The sequence below is a fragment of the Triturus cristatus genome, chromosome 7, assembly GCF_964204655.1.
Source record: "Triturus cristatus chromosome 7, aTriCri1.1, whole genome shotgun sequence".
In the NCBI taxonomy this organism is placed as follows: Eukaryota; Metazoa; Chordata; class Amphibia; order Caudata; family Salamandridae; genus Triturus; species Triturus cristatus.
Genome location: NC_140590.1, coordinates 956369595 through 956390077, shown reverse-complemented (window position 1 = coordinate 956390077; position 20483 = coordinate 956369595). Strand labels below are relative to the sequence as shown.

Below are 20483 nucleotides of genomic sequence, written 5' to 3'. Positions count from 1 at the left end.
TGACGATCAAGGCCAGCAAGTGCCAGATCGGGCAGGGGTCGGTAGTGTACCTTGGACACTTGGTGGGTAGGGGAGCGGTGCAACCCCTCCAGGCGAAGATCGAGGCCATCATGGCCTGGGAACCCCCCAAGACACAGACTGAGGTCCGAGCATTTTTGGGCCTCACGGGATACTACCGCCGCTTCGTGAAGGGGTACGGTACCATCGTAGCCCCCCTCACGGAGCTCACGTCCAAGAAACAACCTCGACGGGTAGTCTGGACGGAGGCTTGTCAGCAAGCCTTTGAGAGATTGAAGAAAGCCATGTGCGAGGCCCCGGTCTTAAGGGCCCCAGACTTTTCCAAGGAGTTCATTGTCCAGACAGATGCATCAGAACATGGCATTGGGGCAGTGTTATCGCAACTCAACGAAGAGGGTCTGGATCAACCCGTGGTCTTCCTATCCCGGAGACTACTCCCCAGGGAACAGAAGTGGAGTGCAATAGAGCGTGAAGCCTTTGCAGTGGTATGGGCTCTGAAGAAGTTGCGGCCATACCTGTTTGGCTCGCACTTCCTAGTTCAGACCGATCACAGACCCCTTCGGTGGCTGATGCAGATGAAGGGGGAGAATCCCAAGTTGCTAAGGTGGTCTATCTCCCTACAGGGAATGGACTTTCAGGTGGAACATCGGCCTGGAGTGGACCACGCCAATGCAGACGGTCTCTCAAGGTATTTCCGCCTTAGTGATGAGAACTCCCAAGGGGTTGGGTAGCTCTCCCCACTTTCAGCTGGGGGGGGGGACGCGTGTTAGACCTGTCAGCCCTTTGGGTGGTCCCTCCTCATCATTATTTATTTTGTCCCACTTTTGCCTCAAACCCTGTTTGAATTTTTCCTTTTTGGGAACCACCAGACTTTTTAGTGTTGCTGCAGATTCAGGGAGCCATTTTACCTACCCCTGAAACTTCTGTCTGAGGGCCTGAAGCACAAAATGGTGGCCACCTGTGACATCACCAGCATCCACTGGAACCTACCAGCACCTTCCAGAACATTCCAGAACCCTGTGACAGTTGGAGGCGGTTTAGAATGTTGGGAAGCTAAGAGAGAGAGTTGGCAGTTGGAGCTGGCAGTTGGCACCTGACTGGTGAGGAGTGAGCAGCAAAAACGTGAAGGAGGAAGGAGTGAAGCAGCAGGGGTGGAAACTTGTGCCTGGAGTGGGGTCCATAAACCCACCCTTGATACTAGTCCCTACTGACGGAGCCCAGCCTAGAGCCCTGTGTGGGAAGAAGTCAGAAAAACCATCCTGAGGACCTGGACAGCAGGAACAGGCCTTAGAAACAAGAGAACAGCAAGATCCTGACCTGGAAGCTGGTTTCCCTGAAGTCCGACGTCGAGTAGCCTAAGACCTGGAGCCCGAGGTGGAGAAGCGGCGCTGACTGGAAAAGCAGACGTCGTACCCGGAGCCGCCAGAGGTCGAGAGAGGGCGCCGTCAGAGGTCGTGAGGAATACCAGAGGTCGAGGAGGAAGTCACCCGAGGTCGAGTGAGCGGCGTCATCGGAGGAGTGAAGTCCGCCCTCCGGAGTCGTCGGAGACCGAGGTGAAGGGTAACGGAGGTCGGGAGTGAGGATCGCACCCCGGAGTCGCCGGAACCTGTGAGAATCGTGCCGGAGGTCGGGAGTGGAGGTCGCACTCCGGAGTCGCCGGAAACCTGTGAGGAGCACCGGAGGTCGGGAGTGAGGATCGCACTCCGGAGCCGCCGGAAGTCGACATCGAGGCAAGGCCGGCCGACGTCATCGAAGCCGAGGTCGCCATCGGACCGGAGCCGCCCGAAGTCGACATCGAGTAAGACTGCCCGACGCCATCGAATCGGAGGTCGAGATCGAACCGAGGCCGCTGACATCGAGACCGGATCCGCCTGCCGGCGTCGTCAAAGAACTGACATTGTGCCGAGGCCGCCGACATCGAACCGGAACCGCCTCACGGCATCGATAGGACTCCAGCGGCGTCGGAGCATCAGAAAAAGGGCAGTAAGTGGAGTAGAGGGCGCCTAAGGCCCTGTGGAGACCTGAGAGACTGCTCTAAGGGGCTAGGGAGGTGCTGGAACCAACCTGACTGTGCCAGGGGTGAACTGGGACTAATCTAGAGAAGTTGTGAGGAGAGAGAGAGCCAGGTCTCTGGTATTTTCCCCCTTTATCTACCTCAGTTTAGGCCTCAGCCTTGACCAAGCCAGGGAGTAGACACCCCCAAGCCTTCCACATCCCCACAAGCTGTGCCTGGGCCAAATCAGCCCTTAGGAATTCAAAAGTGATCTGAATCCATGAGTGTCACTGTCAGCTTTTAAGTATTTATTAGGGGCACTGTATTTATTGTATTTAACCTATTTATTGTTCCACTGTATTTATTGGTCCACAGTATTTATTGATGCACAATATTTATTGGTTACAGTATTTATTGCCTCAGAATATTTAATTGCCTGTCTGTATTGCACTTTTATTTATGCCTTCAGTATTTATGATCACCCCTATTTATTGAATCATTAAGCCAGTATTTATTTGTCCTGCACTTTCTAAAAAGTTTGTATATTGTGATTGTTATTTATTTTCTCCAATCAGCAACTAAGAGAAAAAGAAGATAAAGGAAGTTATTTTCATAATTTTTACGGTGTAGAGTCGTTTTTGGAACGGATGCACGCATGGTTATTGTTTGGGTATGTTGTATGCTTAGCACGGAGCCTGATTCCTGACCACTCGAGCCAAGCTACCACAGTGTGTCCGGAAGACCACCACCACCCCTTCTAGTGTGGGAGTGGGTTTTCCAACAGTTCTCATCACCACACAGATGGCAAATGGCTTCAACTGACTGATATAGAGCTGGGTTACAGATCTCTACCTCTCCCTGGTGAGCATCCACCATCCCAGAAGTGATACATCGGTTACCAGTGTCAACTCTGGGTGGGGAAGGTAGAGAGTCTGCCACTGACCCAATCACAGTCCAGTAGCCACCATTGCAGATGTTTTGTCGTCTCCTTCAAAATTTGCACTAGCTCAGAGAGATCCCCCCTGGTGCTGTGCCTAGTGGGAATTCAGATCCCACTGCGGAGTCTGCATATGCCACCTGCTGTGCCTGACCAGCAGGATATGGAGGCCATCAGTCCCAGCGTCATCCTCACTTAAACCCTGAACAAAGGCTGAAACATTGGAATCTTAGCCCGAAAGACCAGGCCTTTCCATTTCGGACCGTGTTCAGAATGGCTCTGATAAAAGGGAGCATCTGAAGCAGTCTGGACGTGGTTGACAACTGCCAGAGGTGAGCCCACCTTTAGCATCCAGTTGTCGAGGTAGGGGAAGCTTAGGACCACTGACCTTCGAAGGTAAACTCGGACAATCACTTTCATGAATACCCAAGGGGCGCTGGTGAGGCCAAAAGGGAACACGGCAAACTAGATATGCTCCTGGCTCACGTGAATTGTAGATGTCAACTAGGCCAGAGTGAGCATCTTGTACTTATTCTTTCTCAGAACGGTATTGAGGGGGTGATGGTCTAGAATAGGACGAAGACCTCCGTCATTCTTTGGTCCCACGAAGTAGCAGGAGTGCCTATTGCTGATGCCAGGACTCTCTATTGCCCCTTTGGTCAGAAGGGACTGTATTTTCTGCTACAACATGGACAGCGTAGCCCCAATGAACAATTTGCAGGATCCAACTGACTGAAGTGACTATTTGCAACCTTAGGAGTAAATGCAAGATCCTAGCTCCAAGATGATGAATTTGTGTCTGTAAGGACACAGTAAAGACGTTTTACGGCAGCTGGAGGAGCGGGGGACAGGGTTGCCCACTGCCCCAGTTGTCTGTGGATCCATGGCATCAGCTACAAAATGGCTGGGAATCGTGCTGGACTGGTTGTGAAGGTTGATGCAGATGGTATTGATAGCCCCTACGGGAGGTGGTGAAACTGCTGGTGAAACGGTTGCACCAGAGCAGCCAGACCCAAGGAGCGTGCTGTTGCCCTGCTGTCTTTAAAGTGCTCGGTGGCCAAATCTGCCCTCTCACCAAATATGCGAGAGGCATTGAAGGGTATGAGAATTAATGAGGACTGTTCGACCCTGGAGAAGCCTGTAGCCCCCACCCAGGGATGTCGTCTGATTGTTACAATGGTGCCTGCTTCCTGGCCTAGACAGTAAGTAGTATCTAGCCCACAGCACATCACAAACTTTGCCGCTTCACAGCCATCTTTGATAGCCTGTATAAGTGAGAGCCGGAGGTCTTTGGGTAAGGCAGGCAAAACTTGGGCTACTGAATCCCAAAGTGTGTGGGCGTACCAGCCTAGGAGAGAGCTAGCATTGACAGAGCTGAGCAAGACTGGTGTAAGAAAATGTGTGCTTGCCAAAGGTTTCAATGCACTTTAATACTGACTGTCCGGTGGGGTAGTAGGAAATGCCTTTTGGTTAATTCTACAGGTGGACACTTGTACCACTAGGCTTTTCAGGGTTTAGTGTTGCTCAGAAAAGCGTGTTGCCTGGAGAAGGGAGATAGCGGCGAACAATTTCTCAGCTTACTGGAGGCCCAGAACAGTGTTTCGCCCATGCTCCTAGTAATTTATCCGTCAGGGCCTTATGAAAGGACAATAAAAGCTATGTGCGTTTGTGACCTTGTTGTGAGATGTCTGTCAGTACATTTGTTTTTACCTCCATGATTGGTTTGCTAACCGAAGCCGACCTTCGCATCAACAGAACGAAGGAGGCACATTCCTCAGTACAAGGAGGAGCAACCAATCCAGTGCCCGACGATATATCCATACCACTGTCACTCTGTAATTGCACATACCAACCATAATCATTAAATTGAGGTATTCATCCCCATCATCATATAGGTCATTATCTCAGTCTGTTCTGAACAGATTGTTAGATGGATAACTTGAACTCTCTCATGAGGTAAGGGCAATGAGTATGATTGGTTGTCGGAACGCTACAGCCCAGTTGGATCTTGGAGCGGCCTCACTTGAGAGTGAAACACGTTTAGCTCGGAGTCAGAGCACGATCAGTTCTGCCTTTTCTTCTGGCAGCAATGTTTGAGGGTCCAACACAGGTTGTGGTGCCATGGTCGAAGTCGGCACGGGAGCCAGTGTAAAACCTACAGCAGATTCAGAGGTTCAAGTTGGTGCTGAGGAGTGGCCTGCTGGCGGAATTGCAGTGAGAGGTCTTCGTGGTTCCTTGGGGTGCAGAGGTACATCAGAGGGAGTCGGTAGGGTGCCAAAAGTATGCAGCATGGCTTCACAGAATTCCTCGCTCTGCTGCAATGCAGCGGATGGATGGAAATTTGATTTACCTTGGGACGAGAGTCAGCTTCAAAGGAGACTGAGCTCTGGCTCAGGACCGAGAAGCACAATGACACCGTTGCACTTTATCTGGCATTAGAGAGTGATGGGAAGGGGCTGAATCTGGTTTAGACTTCTTGTGGTTCTTTACAGACTTATAGACTTACTTGATGACTTCGACGATCTGCCTCCGGAATTACATTGGGAAGCGAGGAACCAAACCTTACTTTTGACCTGGCCTGGTTATGGCATGGGCTCTTCTTGTTTTTGGTGATACAGAGCTTCACCTGAAGGTCCCAGAAAGCCTTCAGGTTCACATAAGCACAATTGCTACAGACCTTGGAGTGTTCTAACCCAGAGCACCAAAAGCAAACCTGATGGGGATCTGTCCCAGACATCTGTTTGCAACAGTCTCTAAAAGGTTTGAACGACGCAGTTTAAAGAGGTGACATTTCCCATGCATACTGGTAAATACATTAAAATTTGTCTTGTCAGAAACAAAAGGTAGTTCTGGATCTACATCTAGTTGTGCGAAAAGAAAGGAACTGATGCCGTGGACAAGGGTGATGCTTATACATGCCTCCGCACATCACTTCCGGAGAGAGGAATGACATTGACGTGGAGCTGCAAGACACCACCTATTGGCACGCAGGTGTATTGCTGAAAAGTTTACACATTGTTGGATGCCTGAGAGAATATTCAAAAGATGAGGAATCTGCAGTTAGAAACTTATGTTTCAAGCAAAGGGCCGAAAACCAATGTCTAATATAATGTAACCTTTACCTTAAGTTCTGAATAGGAGCAAGCTGGACTAATATGCCTATTTGTTGCCTACTGCATGCACAAACTAGCGAGAATTAAACAAATGTTGGAACGTTTACAGTCAACTGGACACAATGCAAATGGTGTTTGTGTAACAATTTGCACCATGACTTTGAATGCAACTCGTAGCTTTCTCTCTCCACGCACCACGTTGCGACTCCACACACACTATAAAATATTATACACCATTAATGCTACCAAGAGAACCAACACCGTACGTTTATATTTCTGCTCCACTTACTTTCAATAGCCAAGTAAATTTTGCGTTCTCCTTCTTTTGGCTCCTTGCCTGGAGGAAAGTATGTGCCTCTGATGGTGATAGCTGCTTCAGAATATTCACTGATTCTCTGCAATGCTTCTTTAGAAGTAACCTTCCACCGAGCAGTCTGAAGAGGAATGATTTGAAGAAACAATGTGAAATATGCAGATTACTAGGAATACTGTGCTGTTTCAATTAGTCTAACACATACAAAAACATGTTTTTAAAACCTTCCACTAGGAACATATGATTGCTCAGGCTATTTGAAAGCCAAGTTAAAATATGTGCCACTTCGTATAACAAGCATTGAAAATGCAATAGGTCTCGCCTTTGATTTAGTTAAAGCCATTTGCTTTGCTAATGGTATTGTATAGCAAAGCAAATGGCTTTAACTTAATGAAAGGCGAGACCTATTGCATTTTTAATGCTTGATCTACTCTGTAGAACTAAATATGTGCATTTCGCATTGTCCTGCGGTACACATGGCTCCCACAGCATTCTTACCTTCATACTGCAAGTCGAACACAAGCAGGAAGGGAACAAAGGAGAGAATTCTGTTGGTGCAGGGAGACACCACACTGCTGCTGTCTGCAGTCACTGTCCCCGATCTTCCTTCCTTTCAAAGTACAACCAACCAGCACACAACATACACAAACAGGAGCTGCACCAACAATGTGCGCCTCTAAGTGGCAAGGACAACCCCACACACACACACACACACACACCCCCCTCCCCCAACGGGTCACACCCACAACACAGGGCTGCCAGCTACCAAACAACGCGTAGCAGGGACGAGAACCAGTCCGCCTTGCCCCCTGCATCCCTCCCCTGCAGCCCTTTAATAAAGTGAAAGCGCCGTGTGTGCAAACATTAATTCTTACTTTTCAACAGGGCACACACAGCGCTTTCACTGCAGTGACGTTTTCAAACATTAATTCTTACTTTTCAACAGCGCAAACGTCACGGCAGTGAAAGCGTGGTGTGTGCGCTGTTGAAAAGTAAAGAATTAATGTTTGCAAACGTCACAGCAGTAAAAGCGCGGTGTGTGTGCTGTTGAAAAGTAAAAATTAATGTTTGAAAAGGGCACGGCATGAGGAGGAAAGGGCCGGCTTATTTTTCAACAACGCACACAACGCGCTTTCACTGCCGCGACGTTTGCAAACATTAATTCTTACTTTTCAACAGCGCAAACGTTACGGAAGGGAAAGCGTGGTGTGTGCACTGCTTTTGAGACTGCAGTCATGAGGAGTTTAGTGTGACCGCTCCTCAGCTTGACAAAGGTCTGCAGCTGCAAGTAGAGCTGAAACCCCACTGCTGCCTCATCACGGTCCCATGGGAGTGATGCTGATCTGACCTTCAGGGTGCGCGAGCCTCGCCATGATGCACAATTCTTTCCCAAGAATGATAGTCCACCCTGCACAAGGGCCCGTGAGCCTCTGTGCTGCTGCCGATTCAACATCTCCACTCTGCAGGAGATCTCTTTGATGGCATCTCGACTACAACCAAACGAGCAGGTAGGGTGCGTGCATGGCGACTCAGTCTGAACCCAGTGCTGCCTTTCCTAAGGGAGAGAATAAAGCCGTCAGGAGCTGAGGGCACTGCAGACCACATCCACGGTCTCCACAGCCATCGAGAAGAGACAGACACCACGGTATAGCACCAACCAATGGTGCAAGCACCGTGCGTTTTCCATGTGCAATGCACTGTCCAATCATGTGCAAGCTAGACATATACGAAACTATTAGATTCTGTACAACTTCAGGTTGTGGGGGCAATCTGACTAGAGTTACACTTGCATTTTGAACCACTGTCTGTCACGAACGTAAACAGGAAATGTGAGAGTACATATGGAAGACAGATTTTAGGCAGCCCAGAGGGAGGACATTTATTAATTCCATAAAACCGCCAGAAGCTACTTTTACTTAACCTGAATAAAGTTTAATTTGTTTTTCAGAAATAACACGGATTGGACATTATATTTATTGTGAGTTATACACGCACTAATTCTAAGAGGTGTTCTAACCTCTGAAAATGAAAGAGAACCAGTCTGCCTTGCCCCTTGCATCCCTCTCCTGCAGCCCTTTAATAAAGTGAAAGCACGGTGTGTGCAAACATTACTTCTTGCTTTTCAACAGCGCGCACACCGCACTTTCACTGCCGTGATGTTTGCAAACATTAGCTCTTACTTTTCAACAGCGCAAACGTCATGGCAGTGAAAGAGCGGTGTGAGCTGCTGAAAAGTAAGAATGAATGTTTGCAAACGTTTACAGCAGTGAAAGCGCAGTGTAAATCACTGCGTCGCGATTTCTAAATGAAAATAAAACGCACCTCATGAGGAGTAGGTGAATAATAACCAAAAAAGTGCTTACCCATTAATTTAAACGCCGCGCTCAGAATGAAAGCAAAAAATTAAATAAATAAATGAAGCGCGGTGTCAACATACAACTTAAAACATCGCGCTTCATAGCCGGAATGACCCAAAAAAAAGTTCTCACCCACTAATTAAGGGGAGAGTATCCCGCCGCAAGTAAAACATCCAGTCCAGGTGGGCGTGGCCTAAAGTGGACAGGATGGCAACCAGGAGGGGCCAAAGACACTTTAGTGCAATCAACAAACTGGGTTTAACAAACATTGACGAGAAACTACGCTAGCCAATCAAAAGTACAGGCGGAGCAGAGACACAAATCCATATTGATTCCAAGAGGCCCTCACATGGCGAGAGCAGCGCTGCTAACGCCAGGCGAGACCTAAAAAAAGCCTTGTTAATGTTATAAAAAAGATCGTATGAGAAAGATTAATTATAATACAAGGTTGCGTCCATGCGTTCGAGTTAGGCATCGGTGCTGCAGGCCATTTAAATTCAAGCAAATATTTTAATTTCTCCTAGTTTAAAGTGTTAACAGACTTCAATAACAAAAGAGAAATTTCTGTTGGATTCTCAGGGCAACATTTCAATTAAGCTTTATGTGGCAGGTTTGTAACTCCTATGTTCAGCTAAGTGCTCTTTAAAGTTTGCAATGTGTCTTTCTTTATATACGTAATGACTGAACTGTTTACAGAGGGGTTAAATGGAGAATTCTTAGTTTTCATCTAAGCACAAAGTTTGCAGATTTAATATTTCTCAGACAAGTTTGAAAATTATTTTATTTCACTCTAATTTTCAGACATATTGCAGGAGGCCGTAAATTCATACTTTCCTTTCTGATTTTAAATAGGGCTCCCGGTTTTATGGTATTTTTTTTTTTTTACCATTTCCGTCTATTTATCCATATTTATTTTTTACCCATCTTATTGGTATTTATCCATATTTATTTTGCGTTTTGAGAGTAAATTGAGTCATAAAATGGTACATTTACACATTTAACTTATAAATTAGCACTCAGTTTGATGCCTATCACATTCTGGCAAATTAGGAAACCAAAAATAACACTACACGCACAGGTAAATATTATATAAAAATTTATATTGAGCTTTGCCTGTATTTAAGGACATCTCATCCCATTTTTCACCTCCCCATGCGGTCCTTGTGCTCAGCCATTTGGCCTGGAATTCATAAAGGACAGCGTGAAGAGCCCATCACAAGAAGCAACATTTTCAGTATTGTTCTGCATTTAAAAACAAATACAGACAGGAAACACATTGTTTGCGGTCTGTATTCATTAGTAAAAATCTGTAAAAAGGAAAATGGGGAGCTTTATTTATAAACTAGGCCTCATGCTCTTTCTCCCCACATCACAGGGACCCTCGTCTGGTGATACCCTGCCATCTTAGGGCGAACAAGCAAACACAAGGTGATGATGGACGGATCTCTGAAACTTTCAGACACTACCCCCCAGTCACAGATCTGGATTTAATCCATCATCGTTTTTTAGCTCACTTCGCCACCCCAGTTCAGATCCAGCCATATGCAATTCATCTGGATTTAATCCATCATCGTTTTTTAGCTCACTTCGCCACCCCAGTTCAGATCCAGCCATATGCAATTCAGTTGGCAGGGTATCGCCAGAGATGGGTCCCTCGCCCACCTTGCCACTGGATTCAAGCTAGCCGCTGATGTGGGGTGTTACCCCAAAACCGGTCCAGGGATGCTTGTTTCTGGTCCAGGGAAGACCTGGCTTGGCAGTTCAGGCTGGACTGTTCCCATAGAGAACAGGGTCAAGACTGATTTGCATATGGCTGGGTCTGAACTGGGGTGGTGAAGTGAGCTAAATAATTATGATGGATTCAACCCAGATCTAATAGTGATTGGGGGTGAGGGTCTGAAAAGTTTCAGCGCTCCGTCCACCATCTCCTTTTGTTTGCTTTGTTCGCCATAATTTGGCAGGGAATGCCCAGGCGTGGGTCCCCTGCTCACTTTGTCACTGGGTTCAAGCTAGCCTGGCTGATGAAGATTGCGTGGAGAATGGATCTGCCAACGGTAATCCGATGAGACCCCTGTGAATCCTTTGGTCCCATGCCAGAGGAAGCCGGAACAGTGCCAAAAATACACAGCATGGCCTCCTTAAAGGCTGCAACCTGCTGCAGAGTAACCAAAGGGCCAGCAAATTTGAGGTACAATGGCAAAAGTTGTGGAATCGGCTCCTAGATCGAAGATCAAGAGCAAGATCTATTAGCACATTCACACCTGACTGACTTCTATTTTGGCAAAGAGTGGCAGGATGGGGTTTAGTTCCTCTTCTACTTCTTATGCTTCTTCTTCGACTTAGATTTACTGGAATACTGACTGCGAAAAAGACAAAGAGCAGGATTTACACAAGGTTCATGACTTCTTTTGGTGTTCAGCGACATACAGCTTCACTTCAGGTCAAGGATCCCCTTCAGATGCATGAGGGCACTTTTTTGCACAACTTGGAGTCGCGCTCCGAGCCCAAGCACCAAAGGCACATCTCATGTAGGGCCATCACTGACATCTGTTTAACAGAAACAGAATGGTTTGAACTCTGTAGTTTCCAGTGCTGACAACATTCACTTGCACATTGGAAAAACAATTTGGAAGAATTTGTCAATCAAAAGAGTGAGAGCTCCGGATTCATGTTCGAAGCCGCTAAAAGAAAGTAATTTACACTCCGATTGCAGGAGGTATGTATAGACCCGGGAGGTAGATATGTGGTGGCACGATGTTACAAGGAAAACCTAGCGGTCCACATGGTTGGGCTATATGGGCCCAACTATGATGATTCGCACTTCTATCATTCTCTTAATGCTCGGCTTGTGCAGTGTGGTGACCTCCCATGTATCCGAGGCGGGGATTTCAATTGTATGTTATGGCCGGGTCTTGATCGATCTAGGGGTCCTCCCTTAACCTTGGTGGCGGCTTGTGTCCTCGCAGAGAAAGCCAGCCAAGAGGAATTGCTGGATATCTGGTGCCACAGACCCCCAACAGGGTTGGGGTACCCCCAGAATTCAAGCATACATGATATTCATACCCACATAGTGATTGACTATTATCACAGAGGTTGGCCTCTCGGGTACAGCACTGTGAGCCATTGACACATACATATTCCGACCAATCCCCGGTTTGTTTGGAATTGGAACCGCACACTCCACGACTAGCACAAAGACTGACAAGTTTTTCCGCACTAAATTAGGCTTGGTGGCCAGGTTCGCAACAGTACGGGAGACCTTCAAGGTCTACATTCGAGGCTTTATGTGCTCCAAGTACAATGGGATCCTCCGGTCACTGCAACCCAACTGGAGAAGCAGACTGCTGAATTGGAGCGGCAGGTATCGGGAGACGGTTGAGTGGCACCTCTTAAGTGACATCAGGGCTAAGATTGACAAATTAAACAAAACAGTTCAGAGTGAGGTGCATCACTCAGGGAATTACGCGGCTGCTCGTTCAAAAGGGGAGGATGATGGGCCCGGGTCAACACTGATGGTGCTGTTGCACCCTCACCCTGAGGTCGACGTGATCCTGGAGGTGCAGGACGAGCAGTGGTAGCTTTGGTGCACTTCAGAGCAGGTCTTGGATGGATTCTACAGTTGTTATGCAGATCTGTATAGGCCGTGACATACAATGAAAACACAGTGTGAGAAAGTGGGTTTCTGTTGCGGTAACCCCCCCCCCCCCCCCTTGTTTTTTGTTGCCAGACTACTGATGCTCTTTGACTTGGGCCTGTGTTCTTTCCCCAAAACAAAACAAAACCCAATTGGCATCTCTGGCCACATGTCAGCCCCTGGTAAATGGTACCATGGATACCCAGGGCACTGTGACCAGAGAAGGCCCCCAAGGACTGCAGCACTTTTTGTGCCACCCTTAGAGGCCCTGTACCCTGACAAACACACACTGCCTAGGTGCAGAACCAAACAAAGAGTCGACATGGCACACATCCCATGTGTGCCATGCCCACAAACCACTGCCCTGGCTTCCATCAGTCACCCCTCTAGCTGGGTGCCCTATGCCGGTGGTGAGGGTACAGGTGCATGAGCCCTGTACCCCTACAGTACCCAAGTCCAATCCTGGGCCCTGTAAGTGCAGTGCAGCCATTAAGAGTATATGGTGCTGGGAGGTTGTCATTATGAACTCCACAGAACCATACTGGCTACACTGAAGACTGGGAAGTCTGGTATCAAACTTCTCAGCACATTAAACGCAAAACTGATGCCAGTGTGGGATTTAATGTAAAATGCACCACAGAGGGCATCTTAGAGATGCCCCATGAAATTCGACCACCTACTAGTGACCTGACTGAGTAGCCGCTTAGGCTGCTACCACCAGACATGTTTCTGGACCCCTGGGTCGAGAGCCTGCTGCTCTCTGGGGCCTGAAACAATGCACATCCTGGGACGAAGTGCCAAGCCTTCTCCCCCAGGTTGGGCAGGGTTCATGAAGGAGAAGCTTCAAAAGGCATGCCGCCTTTGTGAGCCTCTCCAGACCATTTGCTGCTTTCAGCAACTGGTCCCCACTGGTTCTACCCCCCACTTTGGGTGGAAGAACCGGCGGGAAAAACAATTGAGGAAGAGAGGTGAGCCCACCTCTGCCAACTCCACACCTAAGGTGGGGGGAGGTGAGGTGAAGCACAACCTCGAGTCCCCGCCATCTTGAGGATGGGGGGGACCCAGCCAACCAGGGACAGGCTCCTGCCCCCCTCCCACTGGAGAATGGCAGAAGAGGGGGTGTACCCACCCCAGGGAAGGGACCCATTGGTGCCTGCCCTTTACCTACCTGTAACGCCCCTAAATTTAGTATTTAGGGGCACCCTGAACCTTCCTTCCTCAGATTCCCGCAACCTAAGAAGAACAAGCATTTGCAATGCAATAGGTCTCGCATTATTAAAGTTTGAGCTATTGGTGATGTTCATCTTGGCGCTGAATTACAGTTGTATATTGTTACCCAAATGTTGTTCACCTTGATGCTGAAATACAGATGTGTATTATTATCCATATGTTACCTTGGCGCTGAATTACAGACGTTTATTGTTACCCTGACGTTGTTCACCTGGCGCTGAATTACAGATCTTTATTTTTGCCCAAATGTTTTAGTTTATCAACCTCAGAAGGATGAAAGGCTGAGAAGACCATTTGAGTTGAACCTTTTGCTATGAAGTCATGCGCAGACACCTGGGATGGATAAATTAATAAACTTTGTCACCAGATGCAGATCAGTGAGCAAGTCACTCACTGCTGAATATGTGGACATAATCTGCACACCTAAGGATTCGAATCACTGCCAGGTCAACTCAGCCTTTCAATTTTCAGAGGTGGAGAAAAAGCTAATTAGTAATATTCAGCACTGCTCGGTAGTGCCATGCTCTAGTGACCCTGCTTCACTTTCTGTGTCATATGTATGAGCTGATAAGTCCTGGCACGTAAAGAGTTTATGTCACAACTATCTCAAGGCTTGACACAATAGGCAGTCACTCAGCAGAGAGAGAGAGAGAGAATGAAAACTTGCAAGAGAGAAAGAAACGGACAGGAAATGATAGGTGGTCTAAGAAAGAGGTTCCAATTGGAATCAAGAGTTAGTGCTCCAGTCCAGGGCCTTCATTTTGATTCGACAGCCAATTGCATGCCAGGAAGTAGAAGTCCCTGGCCAGAATAGGCTAGCGAAAACTGCATATCTCAGAATGCCAAGGTCTGAAGCTTAAAAGGAAGGTTGAACTGACAGCATTACAAAGAATCAACCAGCAGTGATAGGAGCACAACAAAAAACATGGCATAGTCCACACACAAACCGGAAGTCACACTTACTATGTCATACACGTTTAAGATCACAGGTTCATTGGCCATGGTGAGTCTCGGCTGCACCTAAATTCCACGCCAGCTGGGTAGGGGGCCCCTGGGAGTAGCTGCAACCCCAGCTGCATAGAAGAAATGTTTCTGTTCGGTCCCAGGAGGTGGTGAGGACATGTACGGCCGCACGCCCCTCCCTTCCAGAGTAGAAGCAGGGTTTAAGGCTGCAGCTTCCATGCTTGAGTGCTTGGCTCCAGAGCAGGCATCACCGCCAACCCTGAGTCCAGCCTTGAGGCAATGAGGAAGGCACGGAGGGCCACCTGCCTAGAGACGAGATAGCGCGGGAAGGGCGCCCACAGGACGGGGGAATGGAAGAGAGACTGGTCATGTGTGAGTGGGCACAGGCTTCAAGGCTGCGTCTCCTCTGCGGCGCAAGGTTTACCTCCGGACACCGCTTCAATCAACAGCTCCTATTAACCAGCATCGACCACTTCCGGCGTGGACAGGTGTTTGCACTCTTGAAAAATACCGCCACTAAAGTCCGTCCGGGCATGCCAGGCCCCAGCTGTTCTTCCAGAGGAGAATGTTGGCATCAAAGGTCACCCGTGCAGTCGGTTGTCTTTGGCTGCCATGGTGAGCGCGGGTTGTTGATGGCAGGAGCGGGTTGGTGTCTACTGGAAGTCCCTCCCAATTCCAGAAAATCATTGGGTAAAAGGGTGTCAGCAATGACTGGGTTCTGCTGAGGTCACTCGTATTGTTGAATGGGGTCTTTGAGGTCGGGGTGCGGGGGGTAGATGTGCACCAGAGATCAGGCCAGGACAAGCAGATGTGTATGGCGTCTAGAGGCCTGTTTTAGTGCAACGGAGGTCATTCTTGGCAGAAAGGAGTAGCTGTGTGTGGTGGAGAGGTGTTGGTCGGACTTTGGTGCTGGTGACTGTGATGTCTGTGCACCTGTGGCGCTGAGGTGTCTTTGGTGGCTGGTGCTTCCCACGAGGGTTTATGGATTGTAATTCAATTTATGGTACCAGGTAAATTTCAGCATCAGTGTGGCTGCTTCTATACAGTACAACAAGCGGCAGTGAAAGCGATCGCTTTCCATTGTAAACAAACACGCCCGCGAGTGGCGCGCGCGCCACAGTGAAACATGTGGTTTCAATTATCGCTCCCGTGTCTGGGCACGATAATGGAAACCACATGGCCGGTGGTGCGCGTAACAGACGCCAATTAGCCGTGTGCGGAGCAATGCGCCCGCCTTAGGCCAATTGCGTGCTTTCTTTGACAAAAAGATGCCCGCAAAGGCCAATAGCGTGGGACAAAAGGAAAAGCACACGCTCGGGCGTGTGTTTTTCCTAGCTCCGTTTTCAAACCCCATACAAGAGGTCTCTCGCTGCGCACTGCAACGCAGGCGCGAGACCTAAAAAGGACTTAAGAAAACGCCCAGCAGAGGAGACTACAGAGAACAACTGACTTGGCCACAGCCCTACCGGACCGTCTGCAGTCTCCAGAGATCCTGCGCCAACAATCGTCTTGTCCTGCAGCTAGCGACCTCCAGAACCCCTGGGAGGACTGACTGCCTTCAACAAAGACCGGATCTCCTGTTAACAGCAGCCCTGTTCAAAAGAAACTCAGAAAACAGACTCTGAGCTTGCTGAGAACAAAGAAACCCGACGCCTGGAACTACCACTGCACCCATCGCCAACGGCCAGAGTTCGAGTGGCTCACTGGTCCCAGCGAGATCCCCCAGCGCTCCAGAGTCAGAGTCCACCGTGGGTTGACCCCTCCACGACTCCCCGTCGTCGCCTGCATCCTCTGCGCAGAGGCTCCCCCCCCCAACTGCGAGTGGCCCGGTAAGGTGAAATCCGACCTCAAAAGACACCCCTGCATCCAGCCGCCCTACACCCTGGAGAAAAGAACCCAAGGTGCACCTACGTCCCCAAGCCCTCCAACTTACCTGCCCAGCTGTTGGTCCCTCCCGGAAGTCTTCCCGGACCGAGCCTGCAGCTGAAAACCAAAACCGAAAATCTCCATTCAAGTCAACAGGGCACCCAACCTCAAAACTGCACCCTGCACCCGGCTGCCCTAGTGCCACTGAGGGTGCCCCTTTGGTGCCAACTTGGTCCCCAACTTGCCGTGAGCTTAACCCTAGGAGCTTTGCTCCCACAACCCTGTGGCCTGCTTGCCAGCTGTCACCAACCGGAGCCCCCCATCCTCCATAGGATAACTTTGGGCCTCAACACTCTGCACCCGGCCGCCCTAGTGCCACTGGGGGTGCAACAATAGTGCATCACTGACCCTGGGAGACCCCGGAGTCTAACCGCCGAACCTTAACTCATAAGACCGATTACTTACCTCAAGACCAATAACTCACTTTTCCTCATAGGATAACATTGACACTTTTTCTCCCAAAAAGTTTCTAAGTGTCGACTTTTGAAAACTAAGAATATTCCTTAAAAATCGCACAAATAACCTAACCGAACATTCTCAACTGTTTGCAGGAAAGGTCCCAGTGCTGAACCCAGGTGTCCAGCACTGAGTAAAAAAAGTAACTTACCTGAGAATTGAATTTCCTTCCATAGGATAACATTGGGGGTTCTTTGTGAAAAGGTTTCAAAGTGTCAACTTTTGAAATACAAGAATATTCTTTAAAAATCGTACAAACTACAAAAACGTAATTACTTACCTGTTTTAAGTAGATGTCCCAGTGCTGAATCTAGGAGTCCAGCACTGGATTACAAAAGTAACGCAAAAGTATCTTACCTGCTAAGTGAATTTCCTCCCATAGGATAACATTGGTGATTCTATGTGAAAAGGTTTTTGTGTAAACTTTTGAAATGCAATAATATTCTTTACAAATCATACCTTTAACCAAAACGCATTTACTCACCTGTTTTCAGGAAATGTCCCAGGGCTGGATCTAGGATCTAGCCCTGTGGTTAGAAAAGTAATCTGAAAAGTAATTAACTGCATTTTACTTAAAAAAAGCCCATTCAATTGAATACTATACCTGCAATGTGTTGCAATCTGCTTTCTTAAACCTGTAATCAAAACCAGTACCAGTTATACTGCAATTCTGAACTATGTTCAAACAAGACAATCACTACTGCAAAGTATTTATATGCTTACCGGTACCAGGCTTGCTTGGTTCTAGAAATAAAACAGTAGATTTGTTTATACAAAACAATTAGCCTAGAGTTCAGTTCTGTGTGTGAGACCATTTGCTGACTGAGTGTGTACATCAAATGCTTTACATTGTCCTCCGATACTGCCTTACTGCTCGACCAAGCTACCACTTCAGAGAGTAAGGTTCTATCTAACTTTAAACTCTGCCAAACCTCTGGAGACTCTTGGACTCTATACACACTGAACCTCACTTTGGAGCAGTATATACAGAGCCAGTTTCTTACACACAGCCACAGACTACCTTGTACACATTGCCATGAAATGGCTCACTGTGGAACATTGGGAACGCTTCATGGCCTTCTGCGCCCAGAGGGTATTTGTGCTGCACTTAAGGATATGCCATCCGGAAGGCACCTTGTACCAATGGGTTAACAGTGGCCTTCTTTAAGGCCCATTAGTACTTGCTCATCCCCCACTTGCTCACTCTGTATGAGGAAATGGCAGAGGCAGGCAGTATGCCTCCTACAATGTGTGAGCTACGTTACTGAAGCCGGGAAAGCCGACGGACGGCTGCTCCAGGTACAGGCGACTGTCGCTACTAAACGTCAATACTAAAATCTAAGTGAAGATACTGGCCAACCGACTGGCCCTGTTGCGCGCGGAGGCTGTAGGCCCAGAACAGGCTGACTTTGTCCCAGGGCGCAGCTTAACGTTCACCTTTGTACACAGTTTGGTGTGTTTCAGCGTTTAGACCCAGAGGTACGCGTGGCAGCAGTGTTTATTGATGTAGAGAAAGCGTTTGACTCGGTTGAATGGACCTTCATGCTTTCGGTTCTAAGGCGCATAGGGGTTGGTGATATATTCCTGCGGCTAACAAGGGTGGTCTATATGCAACAACCCTCCATGTACAGGCTAATGGCGTTGTCACCGCTCCCATTATGGTCTCAAAGGGCACCAGGCAAGGTTGCTCTGTCTCTACTATTGTAAGCTCTGGTGGCTGAGCCGCTAGCGTGTGCGCTTAGTGAGTACTATGCACATTGTGGCCTGTAATTCCTGGGTTACAATCTTATCATTTCTGCATATGCAGATGACACAGAACTCTACAATTGAAACCTGGAACATAATGTTGCGGGATTCGGGGTGCATTCTGGGCTCCAATTTAACTGGGAAAAGTCCATATAGTATTTCAGCTCACCTCTGCCACAACACAGATGCAATTAGATTACTCCTTGCAGTGGTCGACAGATTCAGTGCGATATCTGGGGGTACAGGTAAACACAGACCCAGCAGTTGTGTTGCTCGATAATTCCGTCGGAGCAAATCAAAAGCTCTCAGAGGTGGTGGATCAATGGATCAGACTGCAGCTATCACTGGCCGTGCGCATTGCCATCATTAAATTGGTAGTTTTGGCATAATTCCTCTTGCTGCTCCACAACATCCCGAGGCTTTTGCCGCGAGCAGTGTTCAATAATCTTCAGGCCCTCATGGTCGGTCTAGCGTAAGCCGGGAAGCAGCCATGGATATGCTGGGAGACCCCAACGTATGTTATGTGGGGTGGGGGAAGGCGGCGCTAAATGCCCCATATCTGAAAACCTACTACATGGCGGCATAGTGCTTGTTTGCGCATTATTGGATCCATGGCCCACGTGACTTGCCGCATCTGTGGTTGGAGTGGGATGCTGTTAGCCCATGGACGTTGATCCAGACGCTGTTTCAGAACCCTGTGTGGTGTCACGGGATCCTTGATTTATTGAACCCGATGGTACACTCTTGGCGCTCAATCTTGGAGCGGCAGATTGGGTCATTGCTGACTCGCCATATGTACCCTTAGACTGGTCCCTATGGTTCCCAATGGAACAGGAACGGGGTTGTGATTGCACTGAGGGGGCTGGGTGTGCGCACGATGGGCGATTTCTTTAATGATGGTGCAATGTACATTTGGGAGGCGCTTCCGGAGCACGGTGAAAACCCATCATCCTTGCTTGATTACATTACAACAGCGCGCGACATACACTGTGGGGATTGTTGGGAGATGATGTCCTGGAACTCCCCTCGGAACCTGCCCATCACCCACCCTCTCTCCCCTGAGATGCTTGTATTGTCGTGGCTCCTGTTGTCTGGTGGCTAGGATATATGAGTTTGTGCAAGCGACCCGCGGGTTGGTAGTCTCTAGGATCAGACTCGAGTGGCAGCAGGACCTGGGAATAGTTATTAGTGATAAGCAATGGCAGTATTGCTACTCGATAGTGAAGACCATCTCGCTGAATAACAGACAGACTCTTGCACTTCAAGTATCTCAAAAGGGTATACTACACACCGGCTTGTCTGCATAGATATGGGTTACGTAATAGCGCGAGCTGCTCGTGTTGCAGTGAGGCAGACACCGGCTGTGAGAAGTTGGCCTGATGTATGATGTCACTAGTTCTAGTGTACACCTTATATCAGTCCAAATACCCTTATGGTGATTGGTTGTAAAGTCAACCTTATAGACCAGCTATCCTAGTGGTAGCATGGACAAGAGCAGTCTTAGGCTAAACTCTGAATGGCATGTGAAGCCAGCTGTGACACCATATATAATCCCTTGAATACCAAATGAAAGGACACCACAACAGATATATATATAAAATAAAGTGTATTTATTCTAGTCAAACCCTCAGCACTCTTTATGAGATTAGAGGTAAGTACAACACAGTCTTATTTAAGCATACATTAAGTCACACAGGTAAGTAATACAGTTAGGCCCTAGGGGCCACGCAAACCATATACTAAGTAAGTGGTATAAGAACCACTGTCACGGAAATAGAATAGGCCTAGGCCTAGGGA

The 20483-nt window shown here is 48.3% G+C and overlaps 1 protein-coding gene across 1 annotated transcript in view; it reads right to left on the bottom strand.

Moving 5' to 3' along the window:
• The window catches only part of DDX46 (DEAD-box helicase 46), a 1041144-nt gene that overhangs the window by 117513 nt on the left and 903148 nt on the right, over positions 1–20483 (bottom strand). Inside the window, exon 21 of the mRNA XM_085617987.1 lies at positions 6351–6495. Within this exon, the coding sequence (XP_085474113.1) occupies positions 6351–6495 (145 nt within the window). The remainder of the gene's footprint in view (positions 1–6350; positions 6496–20483) is intronic.